Genomic DNA, 24,081 nt, shown 5'->3' on the forward strand with positions numbered 1-24,081 from the left:
TGAATATATATTGCACAAATGTTTCAAAATAAAGGCTAAAAATTTAAAAAAAATCCCACATTTTTAAGTTATATCCTATTACAGAATTTCATTCAATATTTTTAGAACTTTCAGCGACACCGTTGCAAAGAATTGTCGCAAATTATATAAAAAACTTAATATTCATCTCTTATCTCTTCAATGGTGGATGGTTATAAAAAAATATCATCCGCAAAAAAATTATATACCATGGTTTTGTATACGTACATATTTATTTAATAACTTGACCAAAATCGTAAAAAACTGTATATACTATATATTTATATCTGTGTCTGTCTGTTTGTCTGTCTGTCGATTATACAACTTTGTACCGCAGGTCATTGAGTTCATCAATGTGGTTGTTTTATGAAATTTTATTCCTTATTTTTATTACTAAAAAGCAACTTTATGTTTTTATGACATTATTGCGAATACAATGAATGAATGTTACACATTAAAATGCCAGCAACAAAAAAAAAACTGTATTTTCACGCAAAACATTCAGCCATTAAAAGTATTTAACGTGATTTATGTTGAATTCATAATAAAATCTGTCAATGGTCACCTTATAAATAAAATAAAACAAAGAAAGTCAACAAAAAAAACATACAATAATTGTATGTCTTTGTGTGTCAGAATTTGTATGATTAATGATGTTTAAATTTTACATTTGAACCCAATAAAATAATTGCATTGGGACCGGAGTGTGAAAAGCTGAAGTATCAAAATCCAATGTTAAGTATGGTAAGCATATGTAAAGGTATGCGATAAAAATTGGAATGTTTACACAACATTTTTGTAATAAATTCTTTTGTTTTAAAATTGATAAGTATCTCATACTTTTATTTTAAGTAAAAAGACATAAACACTAAAATGTTTCATATCTAAGAAGGTAGAAGTAGCACGATGAATATATCGAGCCCTTAGCGCCAAATTATCGTAAGCGACAAAACACAAATTTTACAGGAGAAGGTTTTCTTGATTATTTTGAAATTTATACATAGAATTAAAAATTTTATGATGCGATATAACATAATTTCGTTCAAGTTATTCGTCTATTTTTAGAAAATATTTATAACTTCTGACAATTAAAAATTCATGGAATACTTCATTGAAAAATATGACAAAAAATGCTTTTTATTGAGGTTTTGCATAGATATAAATTTTTAAAATTGAAATTAAATTTGTATTTATCAATATTTTTTAATGAAATTTCACAGTTATGTAGATTTTTCTATTCAAAATGGATAAGTAGAAACGAATTTTGAAATTTATTATCAGCAATCCCTCAATTCCCAAAAAAGTGTTGAAAAATTCCAAAAATGGTATTTTTTTTATTATTTTTTAGGGGTTATCGGAACCCTTGCAAATTAATTAGAAACATATTGGGCCACCTAAAATCGGTGACTATATTTTGATATCGAATATGCGATTTGAGAATTTTTGCCATAAAGTTAAATTTTGCATAAAAAATAGGTGTTTTTGAACGAACCTGGTCCATTCAATATGAAAACTTAGCTTTCAGAAAGTATAAATTCCTTATACATCGTCTTAGAAATTTTTTGCGAAAACTTAAAAAGAAAAAAATTTTTTTTTTCCCAAAAAAATTTATTTTTTCCCAAAAAATTAGCGAAAAATCGCCTTTTTACAATTTTTTAAATTCAAATGCATATAACTTTGGACTTACGGTGTTTTCTTTTCTGACACAAAATGTTGTCTATATATTGTGTACCATTTATTAAATGTTACTCATACCTTATTATTGTGTTGCATTTTTAACGATCTCAATAGAACAAAAATCATTACCATTTATGCACTTTTCTTTTATGTAGCTACTAAATATTAAAAAACTATACTTTTTGCTTACAAAAAAAGTGGTGCATTTCTAACCCCTTGATAAAATTGAGGGTGAAACATGTAGCATATATTCAGGGTTTTAGGGTAACATTATTAGAAAAGAACACGACCAAACTACATTTGTTTCAGAAAAGAACACAAAGAAGGGTAAAAGGCAGAATAAATGCAGCATTTATGCCAGAAAAGAAAACACCATTAGTCATTATTTTTAAATAATTCTTTTTCTTCTTTGACACATACATGTGTTGTTAGTCCAATAAAGGAAAACTGAAGAAAGTCGGGAAATATTTGGATACGCTGTTATAGGTTGGAGTAGGTTGGGTAAAAATGTTGAAAATTTAATTTCCAAATGCGAATATCTCCTAAGCTATAAGAGATAATTGATAGCTACGACTAGGTAGTGCTCGATGAAAAGATTTTATATGTGTAATTGTTTTGAAATCAGAACACAAACGAAGAAATAGGATCGTTTTAAAAATGTAACCTACACGAGGTGTCCTACTTTGAGGACCCTTGATCGCGCCCCTGGTGGGCCAATGAGGTCCACGTTGAACACATTAACTCGACAACACTTCTTCTTTGCGCATGTGAAATTCAAACCAATCTAACAATTTAGAAGTTACAGATTTATTTCCTCTCTTTTTTTTCTATTCCACTGTGTGTCGCTTACGAAAAAATTCGTTTACTGTAAAATGTAAACATTAACTTACGATAAAATCTTACCCCCTATATTTTTGAAGTTATTTACAATTTTGATATTCTGAGAACGCTAAAACATCAGTCGGTCCATAAAATTTTAATTTCTGCAATAAAAAAAATTTAGAAAATGTCGCTTACGATTATTTGGCGCAAGGGCTCGTATGTTAGGATTAAAATTAGTTATTATTTATTGGCATTTTTCCCCATTGTATATTTTTAAATAGAAACACTTGCATAAAGTACAGCCTTAAAAACTTGTAGTCTATCAATTCGGAAATAAGTCGAACAGTCGATTATTTTACCCGTTAAAAGTCGAAAAATCATCAATATACATATGTATCTAGCAAGTGTATATTTCTTACATTAAAAAAGAATGAAAAGAAGAAAAGTTCAAGAAAATTGTAAAATAGTCCAAAAAATTCAAAGTTTTCAAAAGTCAAAAATTCGAAAAGTCGACTTTTTGAAAATTGAAACAAATCGAAAGGTCGAAATGTCGACTTTTTGTAACAACTATAGATTCCTAGAGGGTTGTGGGTTTGATTCGCGTCAAATGCTCAGGGTGTTTTGAAGACAAGCCTAAAAGCCTTGCAGTTTGTATTTGTTTAAAAATAGTAAATATATCAATTCGGGACATATTTTGTTGTAAAATATTTTAACTTAATTTGGATTAAACATAATTTTACATATTTTTTATATCAGCTTCGAAACTTTGAAAAGATTTATCTCAACATTCATAGCATTTATATTCACACATTCATGACATGTGGAGTTATATTATGATGTCGATGGAGTTAAATTAAGGAATCGATGTTCCCAACTAAAATGTAAGTTTAGTTTGTTTGAGTATACAATTTCACGAAATTATTGGCCTGGCGTTAGTATTTGAATAGCTGGATCAAATACTAAGCCAGGCCTAACACTATGTCTTAGAATAAAATAAGCTTTTATTTTAGTTGGGAACTTCTTGGAGCCAGCCTAATCTACAAATTTATGTAAAAAACATAACAACTTTTAAAAAATGTTTGAAATTTATACAAAGAATAATAAACAAAACAAGTGGCCATATAAAAAGCAAATATGTATTCAAAATGCACTGAACTAACCAAAACATAATCCCATACGAAAGTGCATAAATGGCTAAGGCTTAACCACACTTTACACTCACCACCATCACCACCACCAGCGAAATGACCAACAAAGTTTGGCAAAAACAGCCAGACTGTCAGTCAAACAAATGCTACAAACTTTTGACTAATTAATAACAAAACCAAATTAATTTGGTTAAAGAAAATAAAAAAAAAATATATAACAACAACTGCAACGTACTCTTGTATGTTCTCATAATATGTACTTTCAGCTAATTAACAAAATGCAAACATAATATTAATGGACACTTGCATTAAAAATTATAATTTCTGTTTTTTGGGGGATAAAGGATTTTTCTTCACCACTTACTCCTGCCTTTGACTGGAATGAAATGGTCTAACATACTGATATTTATATGTGTTATTATATACAAAGTAAATGGTGTATGTTAATAATCAAAAAAATCTATGCAGGAGAGTAATAAGATGGAACTTGCTTTAAAGCTGGTATATACAGTTTTAAATGTACTTTTTGTTCATGTTGAATACCTTCGCAATATATTTAGTAAAAGCTGTTTATTAAGCGCGAAGGAACTTAATATTGTAAAAAAATAACACAAAAAGGCCATCGCGGCTGTTCTTGATTTTTTGAGCCACTTCTTGGAGCATGTCACGAATAACACAAGTCGATTTTCAATAGAAGCATAAATATTCTTACGAAATTTTGTTTAATTTGGTACCGTAATACAAAAGTTTTGGCAATATATGAGGAGCCGCAGAACAAAAGGTACTTTTTCGCACATTTAAAATTTTTGGGAAAATGAGTTTTATTTATTTCGCCGCCTTAAAAAGCAGCATGAACCTGGAAATGGTAACAAATTTCTTACTTATCAATAGATACATCTAACTGCCATAAGTCACCACATTAAATGCTAAGGATGTTTGATATAAAACCATATTAATATCGGAAAAAGAACCTTTTGTTAAAAAAATAAAGAAAAAAAAAATACGTTCTGTTAAAAAAAAATTAAAAAGTATGTTTTTTATGCGTTTTGTTAAATTAATGTTTTTAATCCTGCTCTAATATATAAACAAACTAGCTGAACCTGATCCGCGTTGCTGGCCCTTACAATAATTCTGTTTTATATTGCATCTCGATTTGAATATACAGTGTCGGACAAAAAACAGCACGGACTTCCCCGACCTGATATCGCACCCGAAACACTGAGGTGGTAGCAGATAAGTACAGTGGCCCTTAAAAAAAAGAAACAGATGTATTTAAGACAAATGGGATATTATATTTATGAATTTATCTTAAGGACAGGGGATATACGTTTCTTTTTTTTATTTACTCGGGAGCAAACCACGTACAAAACATGAATTTTCCAAATGTAGCCAGCAATAGTCAACGATTGGCCTTATGCTTTGTCGTTGGAAATCTTTGGTATGAATTTTAATCTGCCACCGATGATTGTTTCCTCAATTAAATTTGGTGAACATTTTTTGATGGGCAATCGTGTTCCGTTGCATAATTTTGGCGCGTTTATGTTGCGGAGAAACATTATCTGTGATCCAACCTTCAATGTTTCAGTAGCATAATTGAGGCTTGTTCTTTGTTTCGCCAGTCAGTTTCAATTAATTCGCTCACTGAGCTTGTTGATATCATAATTTTTTGGTACCAAAATTGCACGTTCCCACAGCCAATTCGAATTTTTGTAGTTGGTTGTAAGACTTGTGAATATCTTGTCGACAACGGATTGAATATTCATTTGCATTTGGCAGAAGTTGGGCGGGAACGAAATCTGATTTGTCGACGTTGTTTACTATATTAGTTGTACTTTCGGAAATTTTGTTTATCATCGGTTGATAATATAAAAGCACTTTTATAGTACAATGTTAACAGCGGCCTACTTGTTTTATCAAACGATTCAGAGTACACCACTGTGAATTAAAATTTTTAGAATCAAAAATCTTAAGATTCACTGAAAATTTGATAAAAATCGGTCCAGCCATATCTCCGGAACCACTATGCCGATTTCGTGCAAACTTCACATAAACCATCTACAGACCATCCCCAACGTACCCTGAGATTTTGCAGTTAGTGGTGACATCGAAATGTACACTTCTTTTTATATATAAGATTACACATTGAAATTAAATAATTTTTTTTTTTCGTTTTACACTAGTGTTGTACGTTTCGTTAGGCACAAATTTTTTTATAACCCATTTACTTAGCAAAAAAATTAAAAAAAAAATTTTGCTGACTTGATTATTTCTAGAAGATTTCAACCCAAATATTATAAAAATTCCAAAAAAAAAAAAACAATTTTTGAAAAGATGCGAAAAAGTACCTTTTGTTCTGCGGCTACTCATATATTTTCTCTAGAAAAATGTATTATCTCTGAGGATACTTATTATGATTTATCAATATGACTCATACGCAACCATGGTTTAATATAATATAATTGTAAGTGAGTTTAATAAATTTTAAATGTAATTTCGAATGTTATAGAACGATAATTCGTTCCAAAATCATTCCAAAAACATTTTTTTTTGGAAATAAATCTGCCATTTCAGAAGTGCAATATTTTTGAAGGACAGAGTTTTAAATTCGCATATCTTTGAATCTATTTGAGATATTGACTTGAAGATTAACTTATCTAAACAAACAAAAAATGTTCGGAATAAATGTGTTTCAAATTGTTCTAATATTTGCAATTCTATTAAAATTTTTATACAAATATTAGTTTTAGAAACTCAATAAATATGTAATACAATCTTTATTTATTAACAGAACTCAATCGGTCCATTATTTCAGCTAGCCCCCATACAAATGTCCTTCCGAAATTGGACTTTATCGGTCATAAATGTTTAATTTATGTATCTCCAAAGATTCCGCTCCAAATAAGTTTTATATATACAAAATTGATGTCACCAAATTTTGTTCCGACCGGTCCATAATTAGTCATAGCTCCCATATAGACCTGCTTCCGAATCACTTTAACGTGCATAAATCTCTTGTTGGTATATACACAAAATTCAACACAAATAACTTTCATATAGACATAAATCACACGACCTAATTTCATGGTGATAGGTCAATAATTGGTCATAGCTCCCATATAAGGCTCACTTCCGAAAATCACTCAAAAATATAAATTATTGAAATTTTAAAAGAAAAATTAGTTTGCTCTTTTACTTAATATTATATGGTCGGGCTTGACCGACCATACTTTCTTACTTGTTTCATTTCCAATAGCCATAATATATATATATATATATATTTCTATTTTGTGTAGTAATCATTCTGAAATACTTACATGCTGCATTAGACACTTGTAGCGCTTTTCCACATGTGGCGTAAATTTTCTGCTCGATTCCAATAGCTTGGCATTATAATTATTTAATATTAAAGCTTTCTGTACTTCAGGATCCACTGGTAAAAAGCCTTCCAAATATTTAAATTTTCTAGTTAATTTAACAAAACATAAAATACATTATAAACTTTGTACTTATAAAACTTTATATTTATAATAAAAAAACCTACTCCTTTTCCAAACGTTTTAAGTGCAGCAGAAATTCTTCATTTGTTGCAAAATCCTTTCGGCTGATTATGGATGTTTTAAAATAGCCCACACTTTTAAGCTTAAAAAGTAAAGAAATATTTCGTAGGAATTCATTTATTTTAAATGGGTTTTAATAACACTTTCTATGGAAAATAATACTTACTTTGCTTTTAACATGTTTTTTCCACCTACTATTTGTACTGCATTGTTGATGTTGTTCGTCAGACTCTTTCGTGGTACTTGATTCTGGATGTGGCTGTTTTACTACTGCTTTAGCACGCTGCAGAGTTGGTGCAATTAATTCATCGATAACCTTTCCCATACGTGCCAGTTCATTGCGACACTCTAGTTTGTTTTTGGGTGGTATTCGATGTTATTGTTATTGTTTTGAAAAGATAAATACAAATGTTTTATTTCAATTGAATAAAAGTTGTTCTGTTTTCTGTTTATGGATTTCTATTTCCGTGAAATGTTATGTACAGTTTTCCTAGGCTATAGTGAGTGGTACCTATTAGTAAGTATTTTAATATATTTTTATACCCACCAAGAAAAAGATTGGGGTTGGGTATAAAAATTGAGATATTGAGTTTGTCATTCCGTATATAAAATATTGATATATTGTGGGTCCTTATAATACGATCACGGGTCCCTTATAAGATGATCATTAGGGTGGCCCTTAATAAACGAAAGTTGGATTTTGGCCATTCTCACCCCCCAGTTTGATGAACATTAGTAAAAAAAATCATCCTGAAAAAATTGTGGGTAAATCGGTTGGGGATAAGACGTGCCGCAAGCCCTCTGAAGTTTTGAGATGCATTTACAAGGGGAAAAAATGCATTTTTTTCAGTTTTTGTAAAACGTTTGCCATTAAAAAATTACTTTTGTAATTTAATTTAAAAGAATCGAAATGTGTACGTAATTGTAGTTCTAATGAGACATAAAAAGCAGAAATTGGTCAAAAAATGTTAAAGTTATTAAAAATTCGCCAAGCCATTAACGTGTCTCAGGCCACTAGAACAAGAAATGTAGGAACAAAATTAACATATTTTGATAAATATTAAAATAAAAGCTCATTTTTACTTATAATATGTCCATATATACTTGTATATGAGTTTTTGTATTCGTAGGATACCGTTAACCTATTCTTAGGTATGAACAAAAAAATAAATTTTTTTTAACGGCAGTTTCAAAACTCCATTTTCAAATTTTTAAAAATTTTGTTAAACAAATTTCAGAATTAAGAATATAATAGGGAATAAAATTGTGAAAAAATTATGAAAATATCTCTTATAGTTTTTCCGTACCTGCGATTTAAATTTTGAAATTTTCGAGAAAAACCAATTATTTGGCAATTTTTATGCCAATGAGCTCTATTTCCTTACTCTTATGAATTTTAAGTAAAACCTATTGAGAATATTATAGTCCAGATAATTCTAAATATACTCTGAAACTTTTACTAAAATCGGAAAACGCTAACCCTTAAATAGTGAAGGTATTTGTATTTCAATATTTGGAATTTCTCTTGGAAATATTTCGAAATGTTCGATTTAATATTTCAAATTCTAAGTATTTCAATAAACTAAATTATTGAAATCAAATATTTTTATTTTTACAATTACAGATTACAGACTAGCGGTATCGGTATTTAAAGGTAACGGTATTTCTGAATTTATCGGCAACGGTTCTTTCGGTAACGGTAGCTTAGCGGTCTATTGAAAATGGGAAGAATCGGTCCATGAATATGGGGACTGGGATAATTCACGGCTCTGATGACATGCTATTACACTTTTAATTAAATTTTCCATGACTTTTTCATAGAGAAGTGGCTGTGTCTCACTGAAGACTGGAATTGTATCTGGTTTATCCGCATAAACCCGAGATTTCACAAAACCACAAAGAAACAAATCGCACGGCATTAAATCGACTCTTGAATGCGCGGTGTGGCAGGTCCAGTTGAGGCTACTAGAACTCCTTTAGCAATTCAGCGTAACGAATGCCATTCACTGGGTGCATTCGTTTCTCATGCATTGCATATGGATTTTCTGAGCCCCAAGTTCGAAATGCGCTCGATCGGTGAAGATGACTTTTTACGAAGTCTTCACTTTACTCCATTACCCATTGAAAACACATGTAAAATTTCCATTCAAAAATCTCATTTTGTTCCAATTACATGTGGCTTTGCGATAAAGCAATAAATCTGAAAAATTTCAGCAGTTTTCGATTTTTCATGAATTTTTTAAAACAAACAAAATGCTATTGCCACGTTTAAAGTATATTTATACCCTACACCACCATAATGGGGAGGATATAATGCCTTTATGCAGATGTTTGTAACGCCCAAAAATATTAGTCTAACATCCACCTTAAAGTATACCGATCGACTTAGAATCACTTTCTAAGTCGATTAAACGATGTCCGTCCTTACGTCTTTCTGGCTGGTCGGCTGGCCGTCCATGTAAACCTTGTGCGCAGAGTACAGGTCGCAATTTTGAAGATATTTCGATCAAATTTGGTGCATATTATTTTACGGTACAAGGACCAAGCCTGTTGAAACTAGCTGAAATCGGTCCATTATTTCACCTAGCCCCCATACAAATGTCCCCTCGAAATTGGACTTTATCAGTAATAAATGTTTAATTTATCTATGTATCTACACAAATTTCGCTCCAAATAAGTTTTATATATACAAAATTCATGTCACCAAATTTTGTTACGATCCGTCCATAATTAGTCATAGCTCCCATATAGACCCGCTTCCGAAAATCACTTTAACGTGCATAAATCGCTTAAAAATGTTGGTATACACACAAAATTCAACACAGTTTACTTTACTATAGACATATATCACACGACCTAATTTCATGGTGATCGGTCCATAATTGATCATAGCTCCCATATAAGCCCACTTCCGAAAATCACTCAAAAATATAAATTATTGAAATTTTAAAAGAAAAATGTTTTTGCTCTTTTACTTAGTTGTTTTTGCTTCAATTTGTTATTATAACTCCGAAACTACTGAGCCGAGTGAAACGCAATATATAATCGGATTAATGGTTATGCAAATTTAAATTTTTCTAAGTTTATTTTATTAACATCGAGCTAACCCTTTTTGAGTTATGTGGAAAAACGTCTAACAAAATTTATATACAAGTGCAACTCAATACGTCATCTCAAAAATGTATTAATTTAAATTGAGGTTTGGTGGAAACCTTAGATTTCAAAACTATATGTGTCAATGAATCTAATCTGTAAAACAAGTGCAAGTCCACTTACCTTCCGGTGTCCTCAATGCATAATGATCACCCGCCTTAAATTTTTTAACTTTAGCTGGTGGTTTCAAAGCCGGCAAACGCAAGCGCTTAGCTGATGGTGTATTGTAGCCACCTATAAATAATTTATGCTACAATTATTGTCACTCACATGCATTACTTTAAACAAATTATTACCAATCACATCCGTCGGTCCACCATGTAATTTCTTTAGTTCATTTGTAAACAGGGATGATTTGGTGCGACAATTAAAATAAAACACACGTACTCGGCGGGTGCAATAAATGTCCAACAGTGTATGGGTCACCGCAAAAACCGACTCTTCGGTAGGTTGTTCTGTGTGAAAAAAAACAATAACGATGGAAAAATTAATTGCAAACAATTTGTTTATTTTTTTATAATTATGTTAATTAATATATTAAAAAAAGAGCCCAGGGAAAAAAATAAAAAAAATCCTACATACATACATCATATATCTATAATAATATGTTTATTAATTAGGTTGTTAATTAAAAATATGTGAACGTTATGAAAATATTAATGACATAAAGTAAAACACGGGGTTTTGTGTACATACCGCTCAAATATTTGTTTAGCCAGGGATATGGATCATCACAAACTAAAATTAAACAAAAAAGGATATTTTATTTTAATAATATGATATTTAATGTAATGTTTAATAACATGTACGTTTTGATTAATTATAATAAAGGAGTCTAGTTTTAAATTACTTTGAGTAATTACAGTATAGAAATTCATTTATTAGGTTTTTTATAAATTGGCCTTAACCTTTATGTCAACAGCAGAACTGCTTTACGCACATCAACAGTTACATACCTGGGTATGTATATTAGGTTGGCCCTTAATAAACGAATGTTGGATTTTGGCCATTCTCACCCCCCAGTTTGGTGAACATTAGTATAAAAATCATCCTGAAAAAATTTTAGGTAAATCGGTTGGGGTTAAGACGTGCCGCTAGCCCTCTGAAGTTTTGAGATGCATTTATAAGGGGAAAAATGCATTTTTTTCAGTTTTTGTAAACATTTTGCTATTAAAAAAATACTTTTGTAATTTAATTTAAAAGAATTGAAATGGGTACGTAATTGTCGTCTAATGAGATATAAAAAACAGAAATTGGTCAAATAATGTTAAAGTTATTAAAAATTCGCCAGGCCATTAACGTGTCTCTGGCAAATAGAACAAGAAATGTAAGGAACAAAATTAATATATTTTGAGAAATATTAAAATAAAAGCTCATTTTTACTTAAAATATGTCCATATTAGGGTGTCCCAAAAAAAATTTTGTTGGGGCTCAAGCATAATTTGAAAGCTTATAGGGTAGAGTATTTTTGAGATTTTTTTCAGATTTTTCGGAAGTGGTTTAGAGGTCGCTCAAGTCGTGTTTTTGCCACAAATCGGATTTGTCGGCCTTTTTTTGAGTTTTCTTCATAACTTTGGTAAGAAGACCCATGATTTTCTTTACTTTTGAGGACACAGTTTAAAACAAAAATGTACATGCTTTATTTTTGTGTGCAAACATTTTTTGTTTTTGCAATGAATTGGCTCATTAAGGTGCCCTACATTACAATTTTTCGAAATTTTTAAATAAATTTTTTAAAAAAGGCTTTATAACTTTTAAAATTTTTATGAAAATTAAAAAACTAACATTGCAGTTTGAAAGATCAATTAATTCTTAATAATTTAGGGACAACAATTTTCTTTTAACAGTTTTTTTTTAAATGTACCAACATTTTTAAGAGATTTGTGCTCGTTAAAATGATTTTCGGAAGTGGGCTTTGTATGGGAGCTATGACTAATTATGGACCGATCGTTATACAATTTGGTGACTTGACTTTTGTATATATATAACATATCTGGATTGAATTTTAGTTGAATACGAATATTTTTAAGAGATTAATGCTAGTTAAAGTGATTTTCGGAAGTTGACCTTATATGGGAGCTATGACTATTTATGAACCGATCGTCACAAACTTAGCTAGATGTGAGTTTAGCTTATATAAAACTCATTTGAGCTGAATTTGGTTTAGATATCTTTATAACTAAGATATTTATGAGATTTTATCTATTTTTAGTTAGGTCAATCGTATGGGGGCTAGTAGAAATAATGGACCGATTCCAACCAAGATCAATATGCTTCTTCCATGTGGTAATAGAAAAGCTTGTACCAAATTTTATCTTTGAAATTGCGACTTGTAGTTTGATATAAAAATCTTTTGTGTGCATAAAAGCTTTCGATTGCTTTATATAACTCAGAAACGGTAAAAGCAAATTCAAAAATTGTTGTCTCTAAATTATTAATAATTAATTGATCTTACAAACTGCATTGTTAGTTGAAAGTCTATTGAGCATCCATGAAAATAAGAAAAAAAATTGTTTGGGACACACTAATCCGTATTTACTTGTACAGTGGTGGCCACCAATTTATGACAAATACTTGAATTTTTTTCATCAACTGTATTTTAATTGCGATAGAGCCAAAATAAGAGGACCTCTAGGGTATGAAATTTATTATAAATGTTTCTAGTTTCTGAAAAATGTTTGGAAAACAAAAAATACGAAATTTGGTCCGAATATTTTATAATAATAAAAATATAATGATATAAATGTGAGAAGAAAATAAGTTTATTTAAAAAAATTTTTTTTGGTCAAGTTGTAGAAAAATTGTATGTGTTCGTGGTGAATATGTATGAATTGACACAGTCGAATAAAACACACTTGTGTGTTAAAACAGTCCTCATGCATACATATTTGTGGAAATATTTGAAAAAATAATTGACAATCACGTGGAATTTATAAAATAATTTTTGTCTTAAATTCCTGGCCACCACTGTATATGTGTTTTTGTCTTCGTAGGATACCGTTAACCTATTCGCAGGTAAAATTTTTTAACGGCAGTTTCAAAACTCCATTTTCAAATTTTTAAAAATTTTCTTACACGAATTTCATAATTTTTTGATCATCTCATTGGGATTTATCGAGAATATAATAGGAAATAAAAGTATGAAAAAATTATGAAAATATATCTTATAGTTTTTCCGTACCTGCGATTTAAATTTGGAAATTTTCGAGAAAAACCAATTACTTGGTAATTTTTGGGCCGATTTTGATGAAACTTAACAAAAATATAACACAAAGCCTAGTATTTACAAAATTCCCAAAAAAGTTTTGAAAAATCTCAAAAATTGGATTTTTAGTTTTTTGGCTATAATACAAAATAATTAAGAACAAATAGGTAACTAAAATAGGTAACTTTATTTCGATATCGACTATGGGATTTGAGAATAAAGTTGAATTTTACATAAAAAATAGGCGTTATTTGGATGGACCTGGCCCCTCCATATCAACAATTTTTAAATTTGTTTTCATTTAAAATATTTAGTTTATAGTTAGCTTTTCAATATAAATTTCTAATACATCTTCTTAGAAATTTTTTAGATAACTTAAAAAGAAAAAGGTCCAAAAACTATCGAAAAATCGCCTTTTTAAAAATTTTTAAATTCAAATACAAATAACTTTTGAGTTATTCACGAGTTTCAAACAATTCTTTAGGGTGTGCAAAAATGTGGAAAAAATATTTATATTTGCATGCGTTTTACCATACATACCCACATATGTATGCTGTTGACGTGAGGGTGCAACATTGTAAATGGGTTTTATCTTTCAAACGGGTGATCCTTTCCTAACCTATTATTTTGTCTGGGATATTTCTAGTTGCTACTGTTATTAAATTCAGAGCTACAGCATTTTGCAAATGCAAAACATACCCAGGTCTATTGCCGTTAGGTTAAATGAAAAAATTAAAATTTTTTCTATATTTTAAGACACCGGAATATGAACCAATAAGTCTTTTATCAGCCTCAGATCAAATACTCAATTGCCAATTAGATCAGCCAGTTAGTAATGGCGGATTTATTTCCAAAATAGTTTGATTCTGATCCACTGATCTACATCATAATAAAGATGCAAGTGTCTCAATTATTAGCACTTCGTTCATAATGGAACTATCGCACTATCATTATTTCTTATTCTGATCTCGTATTTACAGTTATGTTTAATGTTTAACTAGAACAAAAACGATCACAATTAATTTGTTTTTATTTCATTTTCCATTTCTTTAAAAAGGTTATTATTAAAAATAATACCTGTCCGTGCAATAAACTTTATAGAATTCACCTTAGAAACAGCAAAATACCAACACAATTTATTAAATATTTATATTTTTAATATGAATATGAAAGAAAGAAAATTCTCTAAAGTAATAACTTTTATGATACAACTTTATTTTTATGACATCTAAAGAGACACCCACCCATTCAAGCAACAATAATCATCAACTCCAACCAAACCACTTTATGAGTTCTTTCTCATGTCATTATTACTTCTTTTCTTTATCTTTATTATTTTTTCATTTTCAATATTATTTGTGCGGTTGTTTGTGCATGGATATGTGTATTTCTTTTTTATAGATTCTTATAAATATTTTACAAAAAAAATATAAAAAATAATATAAAATTATAATTTTTTTATCAATAAAATTGTGAAAAAAGGAAGAACAAATATACAATACACCAATATTTAAAATTACTAAAACTCGTGCTTCTCAATGAATAAAAAAAAAGACAAAAAATGCAGACAAAATACTTGAATTGGAGAAAAACAAGATGTAGAAGAAGAAGTTCATCGTCAGTCAGCAAAGCAGCATCGTCACAATCGTCATATTGAAATGTACCAGTGTTGCAGTGAGAATACTTTTGACTGAACTTTATACAAATTCACACTACTATTTGGGAGTCTACCATGATAACAAAAACAACAACAAAAACAGTATGAAAAAAATAACATCAAAAGCACTAACAACAAGTAAAATAAACAACAATAACATACAACAACAACTACAAATAAACATTTTAATGGCATGTACTCCTTCGGGAAATATCAGATAAATGTTTATATGTTTATGCCAGAGAACGCTTATGTGAGTGCGAATGCGAATGCGGATGTATGCAGGGATGTGTGTGGAAATATTATTTTTGTAAATATAGATACAGTGATGGTCAAATGAATGCCCACAGTCTTGTTTTTGAAGCATTTTTCCGAAAGGATAAGTCTGATAAGCCTTACATTGCTATTTTTAATGCTCCCAAGTTCTAAAATTATACTTTATCTTCCAAGAGTATCGAGTTTTGAGTAAAAGCAACAATACTGAATGAAATAAAAAGGTTATAGATTTGGGACCATAACATTGAGTTATACGATTTTGATACCCTCTTAACTGTTAGCTGCAATGAATAAGTAAAGAAAAATGAGACGTGATGAAAAGAAAATTTGTATGTATGTTTAATAAACGATTGGTATAAATAAGAAAACATGACATTTCAAAGTGGTTACTAGTGTTTATAAACCGGTTAACCGAAAAACCGGTTTTCCTTCGAAATCTCGGTTTTTTGCGAACCGGTTAATTTAAAATGTTGATTTTCGGTTAACCGGTTTATCCGGTTTTTATCACTCGGTTAACCGGTTTTTAAAATTTGGGACTAAAATTAATAAATCTATGTTTTTGTGCATTTTTTATATTCATTGTATAAACATTATTGGTCTGATTTGAAACCTAAACTGCTGATTTACAATACAAACCTCTTTAGATCAATATTTTTAAGAATTACAATGATTTTAAATAGTAGATGACGATGAGTTTACTGAAAAACTTTTTCGGAATAAATTGCTAATAATGAAACTATTAAAAATTAAATTCCACATAATTCTGGAAGTTAAGCTAAATCTTACTACTGATTCATTATAAACTTTGTGATGATTTTTCCAAACGTTAAATTGAATTTGATGTACATAACTTCTTTCAATAAATTTGACTTCATCAGTGTGTTTTGTTCTTAAAATTTAATTTTATTATTCATTTCGTAAGCTTACTGTACAAAGTCCTTTTCAGGAGATACAAAAAACGTTCAAAAATCCATGATTTGAAATATTTTTGAAATCTGATAATGGATTTTTATAAATTATTTGGTATGATTTATAATGACAAATAATCACATCTAAGAAGAAGTGCGTTTGCATCTTATAGGTAATTTTTTGGGACTTGTAACAATTTCTGTTTCATATCATAAAGTCGAGGTGATAATAAATTTTAAAATTATCAAATATTTAATTATAACAATTGATTTACATTTTTTGGTTGAAATTTAATGAATAAACCAATAACACTAGTTTACAAATCAAACATTTTTGTTTGCTCATGGAATGAAACTTATATTTTTGAGAAGAGCTACGGACGCTAGTTAATTGAACATTTTTTGTTTCCCACCTATACGTCAAAAATTTGAGATATGTATATGGGTTTTTATTTTTCACCTGCCCTGAGTACTACTAATGCATACTGTAGTGTACCTAATTGTGGTAATTAAGTATTTACATCGTTTCTGGGTACTCAACACTCTGGAGAAGCTACCAGATACTTTCAGAGTTGTATTATTTGGACAAATTCCAACAAAAATTAACGAGAAAAAAATAAATACTGTTTAAAAGGACATCTTTCCTGTAGATAAACGTTAATAAATCGCTATTAAGTACAAAACTCTAAAGTAAAAACTATTTTAAAATGTCTTATAGAAAATGTAAAATAAACCCAGACCATTTTTGTTTTATTTGCGGAAAAATTATTCAGTCAAATCGAGGTTTTCCTAAAACATAAACACTGCAAAATGCTTATTTACATTAAAAAATTTCGTAAAAGCTTTAGATAAGACAAAACCAGCATTTCAATATTTATGCAGCGTGTTCCCGAGTCTTTCTTAGACTAAATTAAAAGAAGGGATATTTGTGGGTCCTCAAATAAGAAAAATTTTGGGTGATACCAAATTTGAGTGTCTATTAACCGATGTTGAAAAAGCAGCATGGAATTCTTTTAAACTTGTTGTTGAAGAATATTTGGGGAATAAGAAAAGTCAAAATTACAGAGATATTGTTGCGAATTTATTACATAATTTTGAACTGATGGGCGTAAATATGTCCCTCAAAATTCACTATTTACATTCTCATGTGGATTTTTTCCCGGAAAACCTCGGACATGGAGAGCATTCCCATCAAGATTTGAAGTTTTTCGATGTTAATTATCAAGATTTTTGGAACCAGAATATGCTAGGAGACTATTGTTGGAGTGTCGTGAGGGAGACAAATGAAAATAATTATAAAAAAAAGACTAAAACACTTCACTTTTAATTTGTTAGTCCTAATTTAATGTACATTTTTATATGTTTCGTTTTTAATAAATATCTCTTAAAAATTTGACGTCCAGGATTTTTTAAAATATTTTTTCCGAAGTTGGAAGACCTAAATACATACATCCCCATATGTTTCAATTCATGAGCAAAAACCTTGTAAACTAGTGTAATTAAAACAAGTATTATATATTTAGTAACATATTTATACTCAATTCCATTTGGGTGAGTTAATAGTTTTGAAATTTTTACAAAATAAAATGGACTTAGCACTTTTGTATATTTATAGTTATTTAATATTAACCATTCCTGACTACTAAAAACTACAAATTTTAAAGCTGTGTATACTTTATAGGAAATTTTATGTTTTCTACACATATATGACGGTTAACCGGTTTTTTCAATGTCGGTTAACCGAAAAACCGATTTTCTAAAAAAAGACAATTTTCGGTTTTTTGAAAAAGTCGGTTTTTTATAAACACTAGCGGGTACTCAATTTGTTTTCATTTGTAATACGGTATAATCATAGTCAAAGAAGAATTAATAGAATTAAACTCGACTTTAAGAGTGGACTTTAGGTCAATCACAGACAAGTTAAAGTACTTCTGACGTTGAAGTCGACTCTAAATATGAAACTAGCTGAAGGTGTTTTTAACTCATTTAACAACATCAGGAAAAAAGTAAAAATGTTAAAAATGTTACAAGATATTGGCAGAGATTTTGCTATTATTGAATACACAGAAAAAAACTATATTTCAATTCAAGCATTTATCACATATTGAATTGGTTTCAATTATTTCATAATAGAATCAAGTACTCATGTGCTCAAAAACACAAAAATAACAAAAATGTGTTTTCAATTACGAAAATTATCTATTCAATAATTTTTGTATTTAAAATTCAACCAATAACGAAAATTGTATATTCAATTGTCAAAATTATCAAATTCAAAACTCAAAATTCAATAGAAAATATCAGAAAATTTTGTTTTTGAGCACATGAATACTTGATCCAATTATGAAATAATTGAAAACAGTTCAATATGTGACAAATTGAACCGGTTTAAGAAATATTTTTTTCTGTGTAGTTATCAATAAAATTAGTACCAAAGTACCCTAAATATGATATTAATCTTATCTTTTCCATTTTTCCACCACAAATGTTTTTTTCTGTAGTTACAGATCCATTACGATAACCCGAATCGTAAAATATCATACGTGAAGCCCTGCCAACCAGCCGAGTAGACACCGAAGCCAAATACCCTAGGCGCTAAGGTAATGCTCTGTATTTGGTGGGACAAAAGGATCCTATATATTATGAGCTGCAGAAATCTCGCCAGACCATCGCATGTAATCTGTACAGAGCGCCACTGATTCGTTTGAAGCGAAAAACGACCAGAATATGCTGCCATACATGAAACCGTTATATTCCATCATGGCAACACTCTGCCACATGTTGGTATACCTGTTAAAAAGTATTTAGAATGAAGTGGTTTGGAAGTATTCCCTGTTTTATAGTCCAGACCGTGCACCGTCTGACTACTATTTGTTTCGATCGATGAAGAACGCACTCTCTGGTATACGCTACACTTCAGAACAGAGTAGCCGACATTGGCTTGATTCGTTCTTGTCCTAAAAATGTTTGTAGTTGCCATAAAGATGGGAAAGGGTTATAGCTAACAATCGACAATACTTTGAATAAAATTATATTGTACAAATAAATGTTTTCAAAGGTAAAATTGTAAAAAAAAAATTCCGCATTTTTAAGTCATACACCCAATAATATTGTTTAGAATAGATGTAAGTATTTTCCGGTAATAAAGATTAATTGTTCTTATGTATTCATATAGAAATATTTCTACTACATATTGATTAGGTATATGGTACTGTATGGTTAGTCTATATACTAATATACCTTCTTACTTGTTTTGTTAGACACTGTATTAAGTTATATATGTATGTACGTAAATGCATGTCCCGTTCACTCAAATATGATGTTACGGGTTATTTGCTTTCTTTTACTTATGTATTGAATGTGCTCATATGTTGTTTCATATTTTTACATTTATTTCAACTTATTTTTTTTTCAACTTTCTATAAAATATTGTATATTCCAAATAAAGTCTTTATTTTTAAAAACAAACACAGAAAAACAAAATAGTCTTTAGTCGGTCGTTTCATATTTTATATACGCTATTAAACTTATTGTCAGAATTTAACCAGCAGAGTGGTTGCTTCATAATGGTTCAGCTATTGTGGTTTCAAAATAGTTTTGGATACTTAAAAAGAAGAAAAATTCAGTAGTTTTGTTAAGAGAAGTAATACTCAGGTAACCAAGGCCTGTATACTGAGTAAAATCTATTTTGAATGTATTGCTTATTTGTGTTTAAAAAATAATATTTTAGAAAGAACGTAGAGCATCAACTGGTACAGATAAACCAGTCATAGTTTTATTGAATATAAAACATCGATACTATTATACATTTTAAATTTCATAAGCTTTTAGGTGTGACGACCAATTTGTTTATTTTTGTGTACTAAGGGATTCCAAACTATATTTATTCCAGCTCACGCTATTGTCCTATAAACTATTTTATTATACACTTTACTAGTGTTTTTTTTCAGTATAAATATAGTAAAATGTACATTAAAAAATTCCGAAAATAATAAAATAAACAGAAACAAAATGCAAAACAAATTGTTATGTTTATACTGTATAATATTTTTACCTTTTACATAAATTTTTATATATATTTTTTTTTTTTATTCCATCTTTTTTTTTTCTTTTGCTTGTATTTTTTGTTAAAACATCTGTAAAATTGTTTATATTATGTGTAAAATGTGTTACATTTAAAATTTGTATATTGCACTGAAAGTAAATGTGTATGTTTGTTTTATTATTTTTATTAAACACAATAAAAACGGAGCTGAGTATAAAAATATTCAAATGTAGATTAATAATAATAATAAAAAAATTTAATATTATTCAAGTGGTTATTTAAATATTTATGTACATATATGCTCAATAAATATATTTATGTAGATGCATTTTTAAATACACTAACAAAAAAAAAAAGAGCAATAAAGGATAAAAAAATCCACGTTTACAAAGTAAATATTTTGTGAGCATTGTAAAATATAAAAAGGACATTTTACGCCCATTAGTTTTGTATGTGTTAATGACACTTAGAGCATTTAACATATAGTTTGTAAATGCATAATCACTGCAGTGTTATTTAAAAATAAAAAACAGGTGTGTATTCGGCTGTGCCGAATCTTATATACCTTAAATTTCATTGATTTTTTGGTCAAACTCCACAACAATTATGAATGTTTAAAAAATTTCTTGAGGTGATCTATTATGAGGACTAGGGATAAATTTGGCAAGATTTTCACCTATTTAACAGTATAATTCTAGAGTACATAGCAATAGTTTATTCAAACTATTATCAGGATTGCCGAATAATCAATATATTTATGATTGCTTATACAATATTCCAGGATGACATTTGTATGGGGGCTAGATTTATTAGATATATTTCCCATTTTCAATAACAAACAAATCTTATCAACAAAGAGTATTTGTGAGAGTATTTCATCCAGCTAAATCCTTCCGTTTGGGCCCTATGGTATTTTTAACAGACAGACTTCTTAAGGACTTAGAATATATACTTTTGTGGGTTTACAGTAAATATTTCATTGTGTTATAAACATAATGACAAAATCAATATACCCTCCATCTTTGTTAATGATGAGTATAACAAAATGTTTATTATTTTCTAAAAGTTATTATTGCAACAAAATTTGTAATATGGGCATTCACAGATCCTTCAAAATTTTAACCAATTTCATGAAGAACTTTCGGCTGTAGCCTATTTGATCTATAATCCCAAGACTCAAACTACATATTTGGTAAGATGTAAATAGTACAGTGAAATTACAAAGCATTGCCATAACACTATTAGAGTTAATAGGTTGATCGAAAAAGTTAGCCGTAAATACAGTTTTTTGAGAAACTCTAAATATTTATTATGAAAAAAACAAGAAGGACAAGGAACCAGACCCTTCACCAAATTATACTTTAAAATAAAATTAATTTATACAATTTTTTTAAAAAATATTTTTTTTAATTTTCTTTAAACTTTTTTTAAATTTTATTCTTTAATTATACCCTACACCACCATAGTGGGGAGGGTATTATGCGTTTGTGCAGATGTTTGTAACGCCCAAAAATATTAGTCTAACACCCATCTTAAAGTATACCGATCGACTTAGAATCACTTTCTGAATCTATTAAACGATGTCCGTCCGTCCGTCTGGTTGGCTGGCTGGCTGTCCATGTAAACCTTGTGCGCAGAGTACAGGTCGCAATTTTGAAGATATTTCAATCAAATTTGGTACATATTATTTTTTCGGCCCAAGGACCAAGCCTACTGATACTGGCGGAAATCGGTCCATTATTTCACCTAGCCCCCATACAAATGTCCTTCCGAAATTGGACTTTATCGGTCATAAATGTTTAATTTATAAATGTATCTCCATAAATTGCGCTCCAAATAAGTTTTATATATACAAAATTGATGTCACCAAATTTTGTTACGATCGGTCCATAATTAGTCATAGCTCCCATATAGACCCGCTTCCGAAAATCACTTTAACGTGCATAAATCGCTTAAAAATGTTGGTATACTCACAAAATTCAACATAGTAAACTTTCATATAGACATAAATCATACGACCTAATTTCATGGTTATCGGTCTATAATTGGTCATAGCCCCCATATAAGGCCCTCTTCCGAAAATCACTAAAAAATATAAATTATTGAAATTTTAAAAGAAGTTTTTGCTCTTTTACTTAGTGTAGGGTATTACATGGTCGGTCTTGACCGACCATAATTTCTTACTTGTTTTTTTAATTTATTAGTGAAAAAATAGTATAACAAAAAAATTTTTCTTTGGTGCAAAGAAAATCAGGTTAAATAAAATTTTTCCCGATTTTGACCCATTGTAGCTCCACCTTACTATGGCCTTATATACTTTGTTGTAAAGGACTTGACAACAATTAATGACTAAGTAATCCAGATATAGATAAAAAATAGGTCAAAAATCGAGGTTGTTCTGGTTTTTTCCTTATATCTCAGCCGAATTATGATTTGAAATAGCCACCGAATCGTGTCTATCGGGGTTGTCATAGAATCCAATCATTGTCGGAATTGGTTTTGAAAACGACAAAAAAGGTTCAAAACCGATTCCGACAACTATTGGATGCTATGACATCCCCGAATAGCGGATATATTGATGTATGAATCGCATTAACATTCAAGTACTAAGACACTTTATGATAAAATAATTAAAAACTAAATTATATTGTTTGATATCAGACTTCTATAAAAATTACCATGAATCCAATTTACATTAAAATGATTTTAAAATTTTAGTTCATGGTTTTCCTACTATAGCAATGTCGAATACATAATTCAATTTTATATGATCAAATGCTTGATCAAATCATACTCAGATATAAATCAATGAAATTATGATATAAATTGATTGCAAAAAAGTCGTGCTACATGATGCGATATCCCCAAACTGAATTTTATTAAAAATAGATGGTCAATCGTAAAGGTCACAGGTTAAAATTTTTCAATATTTGGAATTTCCAATGGAAAGATAGCGAAATGTTATATATTTTTGGGCCGATTTTGATGAAACTTAAGAAAAATATAAAATGAAGTCTAGTATTTACAATAACAGCAAAAAATGGAAATTAACCCTTATGAGCACTTGGGGTCAAAATGACTGTGATTTTCGTGATTTTAAAAGTTGAGGGTCATTTGGACCACAAGTGCTATTACGGGTTAATTTCCATTTTTATACTGTTACTAGACTTCATTTCATATTTTTCTTAAGTTTCATCAAAATCGGCCCAAAAATATATAACATTTCGCTATCTTTCCATTAGAAATTCCAAATATAGAAAAATTTTATATTTAACCTTCACGATTTAAGGGTTAACGTTTTCCGATTTTAGGAAAACATTCCGACTATATTTAAAATTACCTGAACTATAATATTCTGAACAGATTTTACTTAAAATTAATAACAGTAAGGAAATTGGGCTCATTCACCAAAATTAGGCCAAAAACTTATTTTTTTTCGAAAATCGCAAAATTTGTATCGCAGGTACGGAAAAACTATAGGAGGTATTTACATACTTTTTCACATTTTTATTCCCTATTATGTTGTAAATAAATTCCCATGTGATGATCAAAAAATTTAGAAATTTGTTTAAAAAACATTTTTAAAAATTTGAAATTGGAGTTTTGAAACTGCCG

General features: G+C 29.3%; 1 protein-coding gene across 1 annotated transcript in view; it reads right to left on the minus strand.

Annotated features, from left to right (window-relative positions):
* Dnah3 (dynein heavy chain 3, axonemal) overlaps positions 1 to 24,081 on the minus strand; it is a 219,818-nt gene that overhangs the window by 194,479 nt on the left and 1,258 nt on the right. Inside the window, exons 3-8 of the mRNA XM_065504697.1 lie at positions 11,072 to 11,113; positions 10,672 to 10,830; positions 10,499 to 10,609; positions 7,389 to 7,570; positions 7,207 to 7,304; positions 6,980 to 7,127 (exon numbers count right to left, since the gene is read on the minus strand). Of these exons, the coding sequence (XP_065360769.1) occupies positions 6,980 to 7,127; positions 7,207 to 7,304; positions 7,389 to 7,570; positions 10,499 to 10,609; positions 10,672 to 10,830; positions 11,072 to 11,113 (740 nt within the window). The remainder of the gene's footprint in view (positions 1 to 6,979; positions 7,128 to 7,206; positions 7,305 to 7,388; positions 7,571 to 10,498; positions 10,610 to 10,671; positions 10,831 to 11,071; positions 11,114 to 24,081) is intronic.

Source organism: Calliphora vicina, chromosome 3 (assembly GCF_958450345.1).
Source record: "Calliphora vicina chromosome 3, idCalVici1.1, whole genome shotgun sequence".
Taxonomy (NCBI): Eukaryota; Metazoa; Arthropoda; class Insecta; order Diptera; family Calliphoridae; genus Calliphora; species Calliphora vicina.